At 43.1% G+C, this 19,742-nt stretch overlaps 1 protein-coding gene across 3 annotated transcripts in view; it reads right to left on the bottom strand.

Annotated features, from left to right (window-relative positions):
- celsr2 (cadherin, EGF LAG seven-pass G-type receptor 2) overlaps window positions 1–19,742 on the bottom strand; it is a 189,985-nt gene that overhangs the window by 114,560 nt on the left and 55,683 nt on the right. For all 3 annotated transcript variants that reach the window (XM_034166559.1, XM_034166561.1, XM_034166560.1), the window contains exon 2: window positions 9,397–10,104. In XM_034166559.1, coding sequence (XP_034022450.1) covers window positions 9,397–10,104 — 708 coding nt within the window. The remainder of the gene's footprint in view (window positions 1–9,396; window positions 10,105–19,742) is intronic.

Raw genomic sequence — 19,742 nt, 5'->3', positions numbered from 1 at the left:
CCGTGGCCTGCTGTAAATTCCTACTGTTACCCTTCCTGTAGAGCTCTATCTATGTTCACAGACAAGATGGCGGCACCTTCCCCAGTAGGGTGGAGGCTGTCCGGCATCAGCAAGCCATGGCAGCCCCAGAACGAAAGCCAGTTATCAATAAAGCTAAAGCCACATATTTAACGATGTCAGCCTGCTGCGTGTGTGTGTGTGTGTTTGCACACCTACACTTTCAACTCTGGGTCCATGTTGGATCTCATCCCTTTGGGGGATTTAATTTATTTTCTGTATCTTAACTAAAAAAAATTATGTTACAGTCACTAATTGTTCCCATGTTAAGATTATTCCATCAGTTTAAAAATGTAGCAAATGTAAAAAAACAAAACAAAAACAAACAAACCAGATACTACTGAAATGGCAGTTGTATACCATCAGCAGCTGAAAATAGTGACAATGGGACCGGTGTTTGGTCTGCAGTTCTATATGTCTGTGAGCTCAATAAGCTTTTGCTCTTAGGTGAAATTTAATCACAAAGCTGCATATTAAACATAAAGCCAGTGATTATGGCTTTTTTATGTATTACTAATTTGTACACAATAATGTAAGACTGCATAATAACCAAACCAGTACGTTCCTTCAAAGACCAGCTACGTAAATCCCATTAAAACTCAGTGTTTGACTCATATAAGTGGTTTTAAAAAGCAAGGCAACTCCATATTGTATATATTTGCATATTTTAATTGGCTTTTCATTTCAAAGTATTTTTCAACTTCTCCCCTTTGATTTCACTCAAAAACATAACAAAAAATAAATAAATAAATGTTTGCAAGAGTAGAGTTTTTAACCCTCTGATGATGTGAATAATTTTGGGAGCAAAACCTGCATATCAATTTCTGCCTTCATACAAATTATTAAAGGAAAATGCTAACCATCAACTAGTTAGCAAATATGCTGCCAACAGTAATAAATTAGTGCTTCATTATGTCTGAAAACAGATTTTTTTTTATCCTCTCTGTCTCGACTTACTCTGTGAACTTTTTATCTTATGCATTTTTTTGGCCACTGGGCATTTTAGAGCCAGGAGACTTTCTGCTGGCATCCATAATTAATAATTTCCTCTCTTTATTCCTCTCAGCAATAAGTCTCTGGATGGACAAATTGTCGCTGACTTCTTCACTGCCAAACATTCAAACACAAAGAAGAAACAAACTTCGAAAAGCGATATCCATGAGCCAACTGCTGTATCTTTTTTCCTTGACTTTACCTCACCATTCAGTCCTACAGCTCGCTCTGATGTTTCATGAGCAAACTAGTCTGTGTGCAGGTTATTCAACAGCACAACACACAATTTCAGTCCCACAGTCTCAAAATACAACTTAAAATGTATATTTTCTCTCAGCTTGATAACTGGATTACACACACAGACACATGCACGCGCGCACGCACGCACGCACACACACACACACACACGCACACACACACACACACACGCACACACGCACACACACACACACACGCACACACACACACACATACACACACACACACACACACACCCACACACACACACACACACACACACACACACGCACACACACATACACACACACACACACACACACACACACACACACACACACACACACACACACATACTAGTGGGGGCGGCATTTAGCTAAACATGATGTTTGTTTTGCTGACGGACGACAATTTGAAGGAGCTAATTGACGGTGCTAATGCTTCAGTAGCACTAGTCTGTACACAAAGTCAGCACATGACATCATGGACTACATCATCACAATTGTTTTTTGCAAGTTGACTAACAACAATTTGGACTATTTAAAGTTCGTGTTTGACTGATGAGGTCAAAGCACCAGTGACAAACACCAAAATGTTTACAAATTAATAAAATATCAAATGACAGGATCTATTTAGCTAAATAAATGTTTATTCATTCTTTCAATTTGCCTCGTTAAATGGACATTCCATCTTTCACCTCATGAAATATTTGTACCACTGAACTCATAAACAATCATTATTTGTGTGTATATACAAGTATATATATCAAATCAAATCAAATCAATTTTATTTACGAGGTCTGTCAATAAAGTAACGGTCCATTTTATTTATTTTTTTAATTATATGGATTTGAATCACGTGCGATTGCATCAGACAAGGTTGAACCCTCGTGCGCATGCGTGAGTTTTTCCATGCCTGTCGGTGACATAATTTGCCTGTGAGCACGGCTTGTGGGAGGAGCACTCCACCCCCCTCGTCGGATTTTTTCCTGAGAGAAAATGGCTGAACGCTTGGAGCAGCGCTACTGCATTAAATTCTGCCAGAAACTTGGCGACAGCCATGCAGAAACGATTCGAAAAATCCAAACGGCTTTCGGAGATGAAGCCATGAGCAGCACACGGATTAAGGAGTGGTACAACCGGTTTAAAGACGGGCGCGTAACGGTGGAGAGCAAGCCGCGCTCTGGTCGGCCATCAATGAGCCGAAATGACGAGATCGTTTCCAAAGTGCACGCTGTGGTTATGCGGGATCGTCGTGTGACTGACCGAGAAATTGCGAAGGAAGTGGACATTAACAGGACTTTGGCACATTCCATCGTGACGGAAGATTTGGGCATGAAAGGAGTGGTGGCGAAGTTCGTGCCAAAGTTGCTGACGGCGGAGCAAAAGCAACATTGTATTGAAGTCTCACAGGACATGCTGGATTCCATTCACACTGATCCCAGCTTTATGGACACTATAATCACCGGAGATGAGTCCTGGGTGTACGGGTACTATCAGGAAATGAAATTCCAGTCGTCACAGTGGAAGCATTCCACATCGCCAAGACAGAAGAAGGCGCGCCAAGTGCGCAGCAAGATCAAGGTAATGCTGACTGTTTTTTTTGACTCCCATGGTGTGGTACACCACGAGTATGCACCACAGGGTCAAACATTAACAAAGGAGTATTACAGGGATGTCCTCCGTCGTCTACGTGATGGTGTGCGGCGCAAGAGACCGGAGTTGTGGGCCAGAGGAAATTGGCGCCTCCACCACAACAACGCGCAGCTCATTCCTCTCATTTAATTCAGACTTATTTGACCAAAAAACAGACTCCGGTGGTTCAACAGGCACCTTACTCCCCTGACATGGCCCCTTGCGACTTCTGGCTGTTCCCAAAACTTAAAATACCATTAAAAGGAACCCGATTTGAGACAAGAGAGGACATCATGGCTGCGACGACGGCAGAGCTGCGCGCCATCCCGAAAAAGGCGTTTTTGGAATGCTTCCAACAGTGGTGACACCGCTGGGAGAAGTGTGTGGAGTCCCAAGGAGAGTACTTCGAGGGTGATTAGGTTTCCAACCCTCCAGGTAAGCCAGTTTTTTTTTTCCCAGCCAATGGTCCGATACTTTATTGACAGACCTCGTATATAGCGCAAAATCACAACAAACAGTTGCCCCAAGGCACTTTATATTGTAAGGCAAAAGCCATACAATAATTACAGAAAAACCCCAACGGTCAAAACGACCCCCTATGACAGGGGTGGGCATTGAGGGCCGAGACACTGCAGGTTTTCCATGCAACCATTCACCTCAGCAGGTGGGTTGCTGATGAGCTTCTCCTCTGAACATAAACACCTGGTTGTCAATTAAATCACCTGCTGAGACACCTGATCATTAATGAAATCACCTGCTGAGGTGACTGGTTGCACGGAAAACCTGCAGCGTCTCGGCCCTTTATGGCACATGATTGCCCACCCCTGCCCTATGAGCAAGCACTTGGCAACAGTGGGAAGGAAAAACTCCCTTTTAACAGGAAGAAACCTCCAGCAGAACCAAGCTCAGGGAGGGGCAGTCTTCTGCTGGGACTGGTTGGGGCTGAGAGGAGAGGTCTTCAAATAGACCATTCCTCTGCAGATGATCAGTTAGCTGTTTTACAACTACCCTTTCAAGAATTTTTGAGAGAAAAGGAAGGTTGGAGATTGGCCTATAATTAGCTAAGATAACTGGGTCAAGTGATGGCTTTTTAAGTAATGGTTTAATTACTGCCACCTTAAAAGCCTGTGGTACATAGCCAACTAATAAAGATAGACTGATTGTTGTGTGTTGGGGGGGCGTGGCTGGATGTTTTGGTGTTCTTTTCTTTTCTTTGCTCTCCAGGTGGCATGAGGGCTGATTTGTCTGTGAAGAAGGTGCTGGCTGAAGAGTCTTCACCCTCATCAACATCATGGAAAGCACCTGTGCTTGGTGCTCACGTGCAGCCTGGACGACTTGCAGCTGAAGCAGATAATTGGATGGCGTTCTGCATTTAAATCATGTGTGATTCAAGCAGAACTGCCGGGAACTCGACCTTGTGACGTTCGTTTGTGAGACGCTGAGGACCGCGCCTGGGTTTGACACATCGAGCCCGTGAAGCAGGGAGGGGTGAGGACACATGCTGTCAGCACACACGAGAGGTAATTAAGTGTTTAAGTACTTGTTGATAGTAACTTGGTGTTTTGTTACACAGTGTACTGGAATTGTAAAGAGAATTGCGTAGTTTGCTTCTCACTGCTGTGGTGTGAAGGATAAGTGATCCTCCACTTGTTGTGAGAGGCTGCTCATTTGCATAAAGTAAAAAAAAGGACACTGACCTGAGTGTGTTGCTGGCAGCGTGTGTTTATTGGAAGATATAGTTGTATCTGTTGATTTACCTCACCGTCTCTTTGCTTCACAGAGAATCAGTTTGTCGTGTCCACCTGGGGGGTGTTTGGCGGTGGTAGGAAGTCCAGGAGCGCCGGCTTAATCCTTGCGGGCGCTGGAGAGCGAGCCGCAGATCACTCCACCAGAGGGACGTTGTTTTTTTTATGTTTTTACACTTTTAAACACAGGTGTATAATAAATAGTTTTTGTTTGGAACCGTTTTCTGGTTATTTTTAGCGCTGGGTCCTGTCTGACGCAGGTTCGCTCCTCAATCCGCGTCGACACATAACAGTAGTTCCCGGCCATTCCATAATGGACCCAGCGGCAGAAGCGGTTCCTTTTGTCGAAAAAGTTCAGGAACACTTGGAGAACATACGGGAGCAATTACAGCATCTCGCGAACCAAATTAAACAAACAGATGCCCGTGTTATGGAGCTTGCAGCGCAAGCTGTTCTGCTTCCTGCTGCTCCAGCTGCGGCATTATCGATATCGGTGCCGATAACTCCGTCACCCACAGGTTGGAATGCCGCAGTTTTACGAGGCGTATTTGTGGACGGGTTAAATGAGTCATTAAAAGACGAGCTGGCGGTCCGTGATGAGCCAAACGATTTAGACGAGCTAATATCGTTGGTGATTCGTCTAGATGATCGGATGAAGGAGCGTGGATGCGAGAGAGGACGCCCATTAGAGCGGTTTTTTTTTGTCTCGGGGCTTTCCCCGACACAAAGCTGGGCCGCCTCTTCTTCGCCCCACTGCGGCTCCTCCGACGGGACCTCCGGCTCCTCCTATTGACGAGCCCATGCAGCTCGGACGAGTCGAGATTCCTGTATTGCCCCCACACGTAAGCGTCAAGAGAAATAACGGTGACGTAACTCCAAGTGTTCTGGGACAGGCAAAAGAACCCACATAAAAAAAAAAAAAAAAAAAAAAAAAAATTCTACCACACGTAAATGTTTGGTTTCTTTAATCAGGGGTTATACGTATTTGGGGAGGTAGGGGCGTATCTGGAGGAGTGATAGGCGGTTAGAAGCCCGCCTGGGCTCACTTACCTGTCAATTGTGTATGTGTTTTTAGGTATTTTCTGTTTGGGTTGTTGGGTCGTTTTGTTTTGTTGTTTTTTATTTCTCTACATTCCTAACCCCAACCTCACTTGCCCTTAGACCGCTTGTCTTGTGGGTTGTGGGGTGGTGCAGGTTGGTCACGCTGAGCATTCTCAGAAGACCTCTGCACCTAGGGGGGGGGTGTTAGAGGCGTTCTTTTTGGTTTGGTTAGGGCCCGGTTCCACTCCAGCCTCGGTGAGCCTTTGGACCGATTGTTATGGGTGTTGCCGGGGTGTGGTGCAGCGGAGACATGCCTCAGTCGGAGGGGTGGGCCGATCTGTTGCCGTTTGCCATTTCGGTAGTTCCACCCCTCCCGAGTGGCTGGGGTATGGTCGAGTTGGGGCGCCGGACGTATTTCCGGTTCTCCGCTGCGCTTTGGGGTTGGAGCTGGGTTAGTTTTTACCTGTTCCCTTCTCCGGCTTACTATTTTGAGCCGTTTGCCAAAATAGAGCCGCCAAAGGGCTCTGGGAGGGACCTGGGGTCTTTCGGGGTGCCGGGGAGGGCAACGGGGTTTATGGTCGTTTTATATATATATATAGTTATATATATATATATATATATATATAGTATATATATAGATATAGTTGTATCTGTTGATTTACCTCACCGTCTCTTTGCTTCACAGAGAATCAGTTTGTCGTGTCCACCTGGGGGGTGTTTGGCGGTGGTAGGAAGTCCAGGAGCGCCGGCTTAATCCTTGCGGGCGCTGGAGAGTGAGCCGCGGATCACTCCACCAGAGGGACGTTGTTTTTTTATGTTTTTACACTTTTAAACACAGGTGTATAATAAATAGTTTTTGTTTGGAACCGTTTTCTGGTTATTTTTAGCGCTGGGTCCTGTCTGACGCAGGTTCGCTCCTCAATCCGCGTCGACACATAACACTGATCATATTTAAGATCGAAGCATTAACTAATAGGGCTTCCTTGAGCAGCCTGGTAGGAATGGGGTCTAATAGACATGTTGATGGTTTGGAGGAAGTAACTAATGAAAATAACTCAGACAGAACAATCGGAGAGAAAGAGTCGAGCAAAATACCAGCATTACTGAAGGCAGCCGAACATAAAGATATGTCTTTGGGATGGTTATGAATAATTTTTTCTTTAATAGTTAAAATTTTATTTGCAAAGAAAGTCATGAAGTCATTACTAGTTAAAGTTAAAGGAATACTCGGCTCAGTAGAGCTCTGACTCTTTGTCAGCCTGGCTACAGTGCTGAAAAGAAACCTGGGGTTGTTCTTATTTTCTTCAATTAGTGATGAATAGTAAGATGTCCTAGCTTTACGGAGGGCTTTTTTTATAGAGCAACAGACTCTTTTTCCAGGCTAAATGAAGATCTTCTAAATTAGTGAGACGCCATTTCCTCTCCAGCTTACGGGTTATCTGCTTTAAGCTGTGAGTTTGTGGGTTATACCACGAAGTCAAGCATTTCTGATTTAAGGCTCTCTTTTTCAGAGGAGCTACAGCATCCAAAGTTGTGCTCAATGAGGATGTAAAGCTATTGACGAGATAATCTATCTCACTCACAGTGTTTAGGTAGCTACTCTGCACTGTGTTGGTATATGGCATTGAAGAACATAACAAGGAAGGAATCATATCCTTAAACCTAGTTACAGCGCTTTCAGAAAGACTTCTATTGTAATGACACTTATTCCCCACTGCTGCGTAGTCCATTAAAGTAAATGTAAATGTTATTAAGAAATGATCAGACAACAGGGGGTTTTCAGGGACTACTGTTAAGTCTTCTATTTCTATGCCATATGTCAGAACAAGATCTAAAGTGTGGTTAAAATGGTGGATGGGCTCATTTACATTTTGAGCGAAGCCAACTGAATTGAATAATAGATTAAATGCAGTGTTGAGGCTGTCATTCTCAGCATCTGTGTGGATGTTAAAATCACCCACTATAATTATCTTATCTGAGCTAAGCACTAAGTCAGACAAAAGGTCCGAAAATTCACAGAGAAACTCACAGTAACGACCAGGTGGACGATAGATAACAACAAATAAAACTGGTTTTTGAGACTTCCAATTTGGATGGACAAGACTAAGAGTCAAGCTTTCAAATGAATTAAAGCTCTGTCTGGGTCTTTGATTAATTAATAAGCTGGAGTGGAAGATTGCTGCTAATCCTCCGCCTCGGCCCGTGCTTCGAGCATTCTGACAGTTAGTGTGACTCTGGGGTGTTGACTCATTTAAACTAACATAATCATCCTGCTGTTTCTGTAAGGCAGAATAAATCAATATGTTGATCAATTATTATATAATTTACTAACAGGGACTTAGAAGAGAGAGACCTAATGTTTAACAGACCACATTTAACTCTTTTAGTCTGTGGTGCAGTTGAAGGTGCTATATTATTTTTTCTTTTTGAATTTTTATGCTTAAATAGATTTTTACTGGTTATTGGTGGTCTGGGAGCAGGCACCGTCTCTACGGGGATGGGGTAATGAGGGGATGGCAGGGGGAGAGAAGCTGCAGAGAGGTGCGTAAGTCTACAACTCTGCTTCCTGGTCCCAACCCTGGATAGTCACGATTTGGAGGGTTTAATAAAATTGGCCAGATTTCTAGAGATGAGAGCTGCTCCATCCAAAGTGGGATGGATGCCGTCTCTCCTAACAAGACCAGGTTTTCCCCAGAAACTTTGCCAATTATCTATGAAGCCCACCTCATTTTTTGGACACCACTCAGACAGCCAGCAATTCAAGGAGAACATGCGGCTAAACATGTCACTCCCGGTCCGATTGGGGAGGGGCCCAGAGAAAACTACAGAGTCCGACATTGTTTTTGCAAAGTTACACACTGATTCAATATTAATTTTAGTGACTGTATATATATATATATATATATATATATATATATATATATATATATATATATATATACACAGTAGTGTTCAGTTCAGAATAATAGTAGTGCTATGTGACTAAAAAGATTAATCCAGGTTTTGAGTATATTTCTTATTGTTACATGGGAAACAAGGTACCAGTAGATTCAGTAGATTCTCACAAATCCAACAAGACCAAGCATTCATGATATGCACACTCTTAAGGCTATGAAATTGGGCTATTAGTAAAAAAAAGTAGAAAAGGGGCTGTTCACAATAATAGTAGTGTGGCATTCAGTCAGTGAGTCAATTTTGTGGAACAAACAGGTGTGAATCAGGTGTCCCCTATTTAAGGATGAAGCCCGCACCTGTTGAACATGCTTTTCTCTTTGAAAGCCTGAGGAAAATGGGATGTTCAAGACATTGTTCAGAAGAACAGCGTAGTTTGATTAAAAAGTTGATTGGAGAGGGGAAAACTTATACGCAGGTGCAAAAAGGTTTATTGGGAAGATGGAACAAATATGTGGCTGGACTTTTACTTTCTGAAGCTGGATTTGACACCTCTGCTGCCAACATGTGAATGCAACATCTGTGTGTGTGTGCAGTCATGCTCTCCTGGTAACAAACATCTGCCTGTCTGTTGTTTTTGGATTCCCTTTGATTCTCTGTGAATTGAACAACTGCAACCTGGATTTTGGGTCGTTGTATTTTACCTGCTGTTACTCACCCTGCAGTGGTCACACATTAAAGTGTGTTGAAGTGTTTTCTTTCAAACTACTCCAGCAGTATGAAACGAAGGCTCTCACCTGTGTAGTCACCAAAGCATTCGCAGGTGTAGCCGCCCTCCCGGCCGCGGCACACGCCATGGGCTCCGCATGGCTTTGAATAGCACAGGTCGATCTCTGTCTCACAGTAGTCCCCTGTGAATCCAGTGGGACAGCGGCAGCGCAACCCGGCGATGGGGTGGATGGGTCGGAACAGGATGGTATCGGACGCCACAAAAGGTGCCAGGCTGTCAAACTTCAGCACGGAGATGCACTTCATGTAGTTTTCACACGGCTCGCGCAGACAGATGTTGTCATCAAAGGGCAGCACCTGCTGGGAAGAGATCTGAGCCAGCAGGCTGCGGTTCAAATACAGTCTCTCCTGGAGTTCTTCTGAGCCGAAGAACTCCACCCCTCCACTTCCACCTTCAAGCGGTCTGCCAAGCCTGACGCTCTCGTGGCTCAGCCCTCCGTGTCGGTGGTGGCCCTCTCCAGGCACAGCCACAGACAGGCTGACATTGAGGATGCGCGCGCTGACATCTGTGTCATCTTGGATGTTAAAGATCACCACGTCCTCAGGGGCTGTGGACAAGACCTGAGCGATGCCGTCCAGGAACTGGGCCAACAGCAGGGAGAGGAAGTGCTCCTGGGAGGTGTTAGCCAGTCGCAACGTGATGCTATTGGACAGCATTTCATCCGTGATGATGGTGACCTGGAGAAAGCACTGGGCAGACACCGAATGGATCCCATCTGAAATGCAACAGGAAACATTACAGGTAAATTATTGCAGGGTATGTGCTTGTGACACAAACTTGATCTTTAAATAGTACAAAAATCTTTTATCAAACTAGAACATTAAAAACAAATAACAGGATTTTGTCTTCTAAAGTACATAGTGAATGTTTTGTTGAGAGATGAGCAGAACATAATCTCACAATGACACCACTGAGTGCACATACACGTTGTAGGACACAGGTCACGGTTGTTCCTGTATCACAAGGTTCAAGTTTCGACAGCAGAGTCATATTCGCCATGAGCGTGCAGCCAATTTGACCTTATCAGTCCCACCTAAGGTGACTACCCAGAGGTCCAAATTTAAAAATACTCCAGTTAGTTTAAAAAGTATAACAGATTATTTGTCTGACCATAAGAATGATAAAAAAGGTACAGTTTTCACTATTGATGACTAAAATTTATGGAGCTAAAAACAGAAATACCAAATTAACTAGAAGCATTCAGAGAGTGCAAACCTCCGCCAAGGCCATGGGGTCACTGATGCCATAACATCTACACGCCGTGGAATCATTGAACCTAAAAAAGTCTAACAATGATGTTTGCTCAGTAGTAAAAAAAGTTTCATCTGCTGTGACTGGATAGCATGTATCCTTAGCGCTTGGCATCACAGTTTATTGCAACTTGCACCTTTCCCAGAAGCTACTGTCATCTGAGCACTGATATTGATATTGCATGTGCTTATAGACAAAAACAAATAAGAGACAAAATTCAATTTATTATTCAACTAAACTACAAATATATGAATTTTTTAACATTTATGAAACACTTCTCTACACAAGGCCATAGGGTCACTGACCCTAAAGAGATTCCCTCCTTGGCACACTGATCTATTCAACAATTCAGTGTTACAACCAAAACTATGATACATACACTTTTCTTTCCTTTATATTTGACATCCTTGACCATGAAAACATACCACTAGAACTTGGAATCACTTTTATGTCTTTATTAGTTCAAAAGTTATTGTATAAAAACGATTTTTCGGTAATGGCGGTTTTCTTCTGGATCTAGCTCCATAACATTTGAAGCTACATCAAATCTGATGACACCTTACTGAATCAGTACAGATTCAGCTACAATTTGGTGTTAGTTGTGCATCTCTAGCTTCATTTGTCACCTCACACTGACACATTTTCTATTTTCCCTATATTTTTGCATGTTCTGGATCACCAGATCTGGAATCCGGATTCGATCATCACCAAACTTTGTTGTTTGATAGACCATTTGACTATGTTACACCCTAATTTTTTTCAAGCCTTTCTGCCTTGTTTTTGTGGAGTTAGAAACTAGAATGTCAAACTGCAGGTTTTTCTTTCAGTGCAGTCCAACATTCTAATCAGTAATTTCACGCCTGTATTCACAGCTCATTGTGTTCTTTCCATCCGGAAGCAAAAATGCTAATCCAGATTACACTACAAACTTGAAACCTAAGTCTGGGACTCAACAGTTTCCTGAGTAAATAAAGAATTCCAAACACTTGATCTTATTGTGCTGACACCAGATCCTGTTGCATTTGAAGTGGTGATGCAGTATTTTTTATAAGTGAAGTCTTAACTTTACAGCACATCATCTCCAGTTTTGATGTGCACTCACTGAGTCATCCAGGTGCATGACACATTTCTCACGAGGGTCTCAGTTCATCTAGATTCTGTTTATTCTTGTTGCCATGAACAATGAAACACACCTCAGCCAACCGTTATCACGTGAAGTCACCCTGAAACAAACAATAAACCTCTTCCCAAGTGGAACGAGCTGACTGGCATGAAATGAATGACTTAATTCTCCTGTAAGTGGGTGGGGCTTAGACAGCAGAGAGACACGGCGATTCAAAGCTGGATATGTGCGTCAAAACTGAATACGTCTGTCACTGTGGGAGAACCATTATTAAAATTATTTTTTAGCACAATGTGGCATTTTTCCACATCAGACGGCTTTTCTGATGTGGATAATCTTTTATTAAACATGCCAGCTGTTCATACCCAAAGACAAATAGTGACATTTTCAGGAGGCCAGCTGGAAAATCCAAATTCAGTCCAGCATGCTGTTAATGAAGCTGCTGTATTGTAATAAATGGAACAAAAAACATGCAATAATGTTAAAATATTCCACCTACAGCATGTACTCACTGAATGCCCTCCTAGGCTTTAAATTCAGTCATTTAGGTGAGTAAGGAGAACAGACGCTTCATGTCACATCTTCCCCACTTCCTGCTTTGATCACATGGTCTCCTCTATGTACCACTAGGCATAGGTGCCCCCCCACACCTATCCCCACTGCACCTGGACACGCTCTTCGTACTCCCCGACAGCCAACCCAGGGAAAAATAAAGGTCAGCTTTGTGAGCATGCGCTATTTCTGCAAGTTTCCACGATTCTACAGAACCACTTTGGGTTCCTGGATGGTAACCATCCACTCAGAAAAGTGGTCACCATAACTATCTATCTGCCACAGCCAGGTGAAACCTTTGTCTTTTTCCAGCTGCTGGGGTCCTCAACACTGAGGCACGGGCATTCTGGTTCGTGCACAGAGAAACACGCCATATGGCCAAAATGTCATAGCTGATGTTCCCTCAAAATGCAAGTGATACTCCTCAGAAAACCAGCATAAAAATATGGCACAACACAGAAGAATTGAAGTATGGTATTTTTACATTAGTGTTTACTTTTACTGTAAATTTTTGTTTTGAATTTAATTCATGTTAATTATGGGGTGCTGATGCACATCCCTGTGCACACACACACATGAATTTGACTGTGTAAAGCGCCGGTCACAACCCACCATGCGTTTTTTTTCGCCGTACGTTTTCTGTGGATGCCACGGCCACGTTTTTGTGAAAACGTACAGAGGCAGTAGCAAGAGGAGGGAGGAAGTACGTTCAATGCACGTCTCTAGGAGTGTAACGATAAAGAGAGTTGACAATAAAGCAGTGTGTGTGTGTGTGTGTGTGTGTGGGGTCGCTTTTCTTTTTTATGAGCGGGACCGGAGCGGTAGGTGTTTTTCGGCGTCGGCGATGCATGAGCATGTCCAGCCTGCAGCGGTCAGTTGTACGAGTGTTTACTTGCCTCGAAAAGTTACAGCTAGTTAACAGACTGAAGCTGTGGAGTGTGTGTTGCTGACGTTTGGAAATAAAGTCCAAGTTCAAGTGAGAAGCTGGGTCGTGCATGCAAGTCTGTCGACCTCCATAGTATGTGGTGAGTGCCGTAATCCGTACTGCCTACGTACAGATTTGGTTAATTCAATAGTACTTGAATGAAAATGTGCTGCTTTGAATCCGTACTGAGGCAGTACTCACAACGTACGTCATCTGTACTGCTGGTAAATCCGCAGCCTGACCGCAGCGAAAGTTCTGCATGCACTAAAACCTCTACGGCATGTCTGCGTGCTCCTAAATTTGTACTGAGGCAGTACTTGACGTACGGATCTCCAAATTTAGCCCACGTTTTTGCAAGTAGACTGCACGCACGTGCAAGTACGGCGGGTTGTGACCACAGCTTAAGGCACATTTGAGTATCTTCCCATGCAAATAGCAGAAAAAGTCTCCGCACAACTTCAACCCAAGTTAATCCATTTAAGGTGTAGAGCTTTCTCAGTCACTGCACATTTGTTTACTGTTTTGTGCTGCACTTGTTTGTTACTTCTACGATACTCATGCATTCAGTGGCTATTCAATGCTTCAGACTGGGCTTCTGATTGGCCAAAGGTCTGGTGTGGGATGCAAATTCAGCACTTATTCAAGGTGCTTTTTATTTGAACATCAGAGCGCACCTGGGAGATTCTCCTGGCAAGAAGTCGCTGCATAAAAAGAAGGTTGTTTCCTGTTCTCGTTGTTGCAGCTGCACTGAACGCTGGCTCAGCAGAGAGGATGCTGTCAGTGAGAAAGTATGACTTCATGATCCCCGACCTAGCTAGATTCTAGCCACATTTGCTTTCAGACCTTGGTGAATCCCACTCAAATCCAGCTTCCCCAGCATATAACTTGAAGCTGGGAAAATCGTTCTGCTGAATGTGGCTCTTTGTGTTTCCAGTGGAAATGTGACATCATCCATCCATCAGAGCTCCAAATCCACGGGGGTCCGACAGGTGATGCGAGATTTGCCACTGGACAAATTATTTCAATGCATTAACCAATCAATCAATCAATTTTTTACTAGAGGTCAGGGTAATGCCATCCAGAGTAAGGATCTGGTTAGACACCATGTTTCTAAGATTTGTGGGGCCAAGTACAATAACTTCAGTTTTATCTGAGTTTAAAAGCAGGAAATTAGAGGTCATCCATGTCTTTATGTCTGTAAGACAATCCTGCAGTTTAGCTAATTGGTGTGTGTCCTCTGGCTTCATGGATAGATAAAGCTGGGTATCATCTGCGTAACAATGAAAATTTAAGCAATGCCGTCTAATAATACTGCCTAAGGGAAGCATGTATAAAGTGAATAAAATTGGTCCTAGCACAGAACCTTGTGGAACTCCATAATTAACCTTAGTCTGTGAAGAAGATTCCCCATTTACATGAACAAATTGTAATCTATTAGATAAATATGATTCAAACCACCGCAGCGCAGTGCCTTTAATACCTATGGCATGGTCTAATCTCTGTAATAAAATTTTATGGTCAACAGTATCAAAAGCAGCACTGAGGTCTAACAGAACAAGCACAGAGATGAGTCCACTGTCTGAGGCCATAAGAAGATCATTTGTAACCTTTGCTAATGCTGTTTCTGCACTATGATGAATTCTAAAACCTGACTGAAACTCTTCAAATAGACCATTCATCTGCAGATGATCAGTTAGCTGTTTTACAACTACCCTTTCAAGAATTTTTGAGAGAAAAGGAAGGTTGGAGATTGGCCTATAATTAGCTAAGATAGCTGGGTCAAGTGATGGCTTTTTAAGTAATGGTTTAATTACTGCCACCTTAAAAGCCTGTGGTACATAGCCAACTAATAAAGATAGATTGATCATATTTAAGATCGAAGCATTAAATAATGGTAGGGCTTCCTTGAGCAGCCTGGTAGGAATGGGGTCTAATAGACATGTTGATGGTTTGGATGAAGTAACTAATGAAAATAACTCAGAACAATCTGAGAGAAAGAGTCTAACCAAATACCGGCATCACTGAAAGCAGCCAAAGATAACGATACGTAATTTTTTCTCTAATAGTTAAAATTTTATTAGCAAAGAAAGTCATGAAGTCATTACTAGTTAAAGTTAAAGGAATACTCGGCTCAATAGAGCTCTGACTCTTTGTCAGCCTGGCTACAGTGCTGAAAAGAAACCTGGGGTTGTTCTTATTTTCTTCAATTAGTGATGAGTAGTAAGATGTCCTAGCTTTACGGAGGGCTTTTTTATAGAGCAACAGACTCTTTTTCAAGGTTAAGTGAAGATCTTCTAAATTAGTGAGACGCCATTTCCTCTCCAACTTACGGGTTATCTGCTTTAAGCTGCGAGTTTGTGAGTTATACCACGGAGTCAGGCACTTCTGATTTAAAGCTCTCTTTTTCAGAGGAGCTACAGCATCCAAAGTTGTCTTCAATGAGGATGTAAAACTACTGACGAGATACTCTATCTCACTTACAGAGTTTAGGTAGCTACTCTGCACTGTGTTGGTATATGGTATTAGAGAACATAAAGAAGGAATCATATCCTTAAACCTAGTTACAGCGCTTTCTGAAAGATTTCTAGTGTAATGAAACTTATTCCCCACTGCTGGGTAGTCCATCAGAGTAAATGTAAATGTTATTAAGAAATGATCAGACAGAAGGGAGTTTTCAGGGAATACTGTTAAGTCTTCTATTTCCATACCATAAATCAGAACAAGATCTAAGATATGATTAAAGTGGTGGGTGGACTCATTTACTTTTTGAGCAAAGCCAATAGAGTCTAATAATAGATTAAATGCAGTGTTGAGGCTGTCATTCTCAGCATCTGTGTGGATGTTAAAATCGCCCACTATAATTATCTTATCTGAGCTAAGCACTAAGTCAGACAAAAGGTCTGAAAATTCACAGAGAAACTCACAGTAACGACCAGGTGGACGATAGATAATAACAAATAAAACTGGTTTTTGGGACTTCCAATTTGGATGGACAAGACTAAGAGTCAAGCTTTCAAATGAATTAAAGCTCTGTCTGGGTTTTTGATTAATTAATAAGCTGGAATGGAAGATTGCTGCTAATCCTCCGCCCCGGCCCGTGCTACGAGCATTCTGAGAGTTAGTGTGACTCGGGGGTGTTGACTCATTTAAACTAACATATTCATCCTGCTGTAACCAGGTTTCTGTAAGGCAGAATAAATCAATATGTTGATCAATTATTATATTATTTACCAACAGTAACCAACAACAATGAGGGGATGGCAGAGGGAGAGAAGCTGCAGAGAGGTGTGTAAGACTACAACTCTGCTTCCTGGTCCCAACCCTGGATAGTCACGGTTTGGAGGATTTAAGAAAATTGGCCAGATTTCTAGAAATGAGAGCTGCTCCATCCAAAGTGGGATGGATGCCGTCTCTCCTAACAAGACCAGGTTTTCCCCAGAAGCTTTGCCAATTATCTATGAAGCCCACCTCATTTTTTGGACACCCCTCAGACAGCCAGCAATTCAAGGAGAACATGCGGCTAAACATGTCACTCCCGGTCCGATTGGGGAGGGGCCCAGAAAAAACTACAGAGTCCGACATTGTTTTTGCAAAGTTACACACCGATTCAATGTTAATTTTAGTGACCTCCGATTGGCGTAACCGGGTGTCATTACTGCCGACGTGAATTACAATCTTACCAAATTTACGCTTAGCCTTAGCCAGCAGTTTCAAATTTCCTTCAATGTCGCCTGCTCTGGCCCCCGGAAGACAATTGACTATGGTTGCTGGTGTCGCTAACTTCACATTTCTCAAAACAGAGTCGCCAATAACCAGAGTTTGATCCTCGGCGGGTGTGTCGTCGAGTGGGGAAAAACGGTTAGAAATGTGAACGGGTTGGCGGTGTACACGGGGCTTCTGTTTAGAACTACGCTTCCTCCTCACAGTCACCCAGTCGGCCTGCTTTCCCGGCTGCTCGGGATCTGCCAGAGGTAAACTAACGGCGGCTAAGCTACCTTGGTCCGCACCGACTACAGGGGCCTGGCTAGCTGTAGAATTTTCCACGGTGCGGAGCCGAGTCTCCAATTCGCCCAGCCTGGCCTCCAAAGCTACGAATAAGCTACACTTATTACAAGTACCATTACTGCTAAAGGAGGCCGAGGAACAACTAAACATTTCACACCCAGAGCAGAAAAGTGCAGGAGAGACAGGAGAAGCCGCCATGCTAAACCGGCTAAGAGCTAGCAGCTGCGCTAAGCTAGCGGATTCCTAAAAACACACAAAGTGAATAATGTGTAAATAATTTAGAGGTGATTCAGCAGAGGGAGTGCTTTAGTTAAGGCACGTGAAGATTACACTGTGAAACAAATCGTTATCTAGATAACTAGATCAATCTAACTGCGCAGATTAAACAGCTAACAGATACAGCAAAACACTGCTGTGCTCTGGAACAGGAAGTGATACAATACCGCAGTGAGAGCCAACCACCAGTAGAGGCCCACTGAAGGCTTTATTCGTGAGACTGGAGTCTCGCCAAAGAGCAGAACTTGAAAGCTGAAGCCACACAAACAAACAGCAAAGTTACCAGATTGTTGTTTGGCACTGGCCGGGGCTTTAAACACCCAAAACAAGGAGAGGAAAAAAGGGAGGAAGCATGTTTGACATGGTTTTAATCCTCCTGCTTTTAGTCAACAGCTTTCAGCAGAGTAATAATGCAGGGCCTTAGTAAAGGAAGTGAGGAAAAATCAAAGGACAGATGCACACAGGCTCACTGTGTATTTCACACTTTACTGTAAATAGTTGTGATACCGATACTGGAATCTTCAGTATCTGCTGAGAGAGATGCCAAGCCCACCAATTTACCCTGTCTTGAAACAACTAATCTGTTCAAACAAACAAACAAACAAAAAACCCTCACATTTGTCTGGAGGTACTTTTCTAGCTTAAAACAACTCAAACTGTGAAACAAATATTCAACTCCCCTAAAGGAAATCATACATCTCTCACAACATGACTCTGATGTACAACAGAAGATTTAGATCAGATTTTCTTTTTTCTGATATCCTATCCAGTAATTTTGGCCAATATTAATACAATAACATGCCTTTGGAGGGAGGTATGCATTTTCAGAGGCCCGACGTTCATGCCCAGTCGCCCAAAATGACAGATATTCGCTCGGGTTAGACGAGTGCGAATATCTGTCATTGCGGGCAACGGCATGGATGGAGGACTCAGAAAATGCATACCGCACAACTGCATGTTATTTGCATTATTATCACTTTACTGAGATACACAACACGTGGAATCACATCAACAATATTTAACATAATTTCAAATGCACAACACCCAGCAAACGCATACATAAAAAGTTGGCTCACTTTAACGTTTGTCGTGTTGGGTGGCGCGCGCTGCTCTCCAAATTCGCCAGTGCGTCCTCATCAAACTGGCTGCTTTGGCTGCTGTTCACTGTCGGACCATGAGAAAATCATCTGTAATATCCATATTGGGACCAACACACACTTCTCGCCTTTTCATATTTTCCTCTGTGGACAGTTCTTGGGCTGCGTGCGCTATGACTATAAGTTTATGCACAGTGGGTATTGCAGGCAGGTATAGTCAGGTAGCGTAAATGTAAATCTATGCTACCGGCCCAGCAACGCCTCAGTAAGTGATAATATTGGACCAATATTGAATACACAAAGAAACACACCTAAGAATGCCAGACAATGCCAGCATTTCATCCAGCATGACAAAGTCAAAATCTGCTACTAAATTTTATTCCCAAAAGAGAACAAAGTCTCAATTCAACATGTGCGTTAAAATACTTGAATTCTTTTATTTTTATGAAATAAACTAGTAGAAATGGTTACATGTACAGCGTCTTCATACCATACAAATAAACACAGTACTGCTCAGTGTGATGGTTAAAGTGGTTACAGTGGTGTTCTTGTAACCAGAGACTCCTTGGTTCAAACCTTTGTCAGCCTAGAAAAATCATGAAGAGCCAATCTGGACAAAGTCCATATTCCTCAAGTTGCTCCTGGAGTACAGCAGAGCCCCTTGATGAGCTCATCAAAGGGGTGGAGCATGAGTGGCTCAATGTGTGACGAAAAAGCCTAAACACGCCCCTGTTTTCGAGTTTGAACCATCAGCTAACAGGCTAGGTGTCTATTATGTCATATTTTTGGGGGTGGTTCTCCTAACAATTTACTTTGGTGTGGAAAACTTAAGAGCTGCTAATTTTCTCAGTAATTGTGCATAGGGTTGCCAACCGTCCCTTGAAAAACGGAATCGTCCTTTATTTGGAAATAAAAGTGTGCGTTCCGTATTGACCTGAAACGGGACGCAGTTTGTCCCGTATTTCTGTGAGAATCAAAAAGTCTGTAAAATGTCAATGGAATTGACTTGCGCTTTATATGGAAACTTACGGTAAATTTGATCCCAGCCTTTCTCCTGCTCTTCACCAATGAGCTGACAGACACGAGTTGACGATACAGAATCACTCTTATGTCACTGGTTGAGG

The sequence above is a fragment of the Thalassophryne amazonica genome, chromosome 3 (assembly GCF_902500255.1).
Source record: "Thalassophryne amazonica chromosome 3, fThaAma1.1, whole genome shotgun sequence".
Taxonomy (NCBI): Eukaryota; Metazoa; Chordata; class Actinopteri; order Batrachoidiformes; family Batrachoididae; genus Thalassophryne; species Thalassophryne amazonica.
This window is presented reverse-complemented; position numbering and strand designations above follow the sequence as displayed.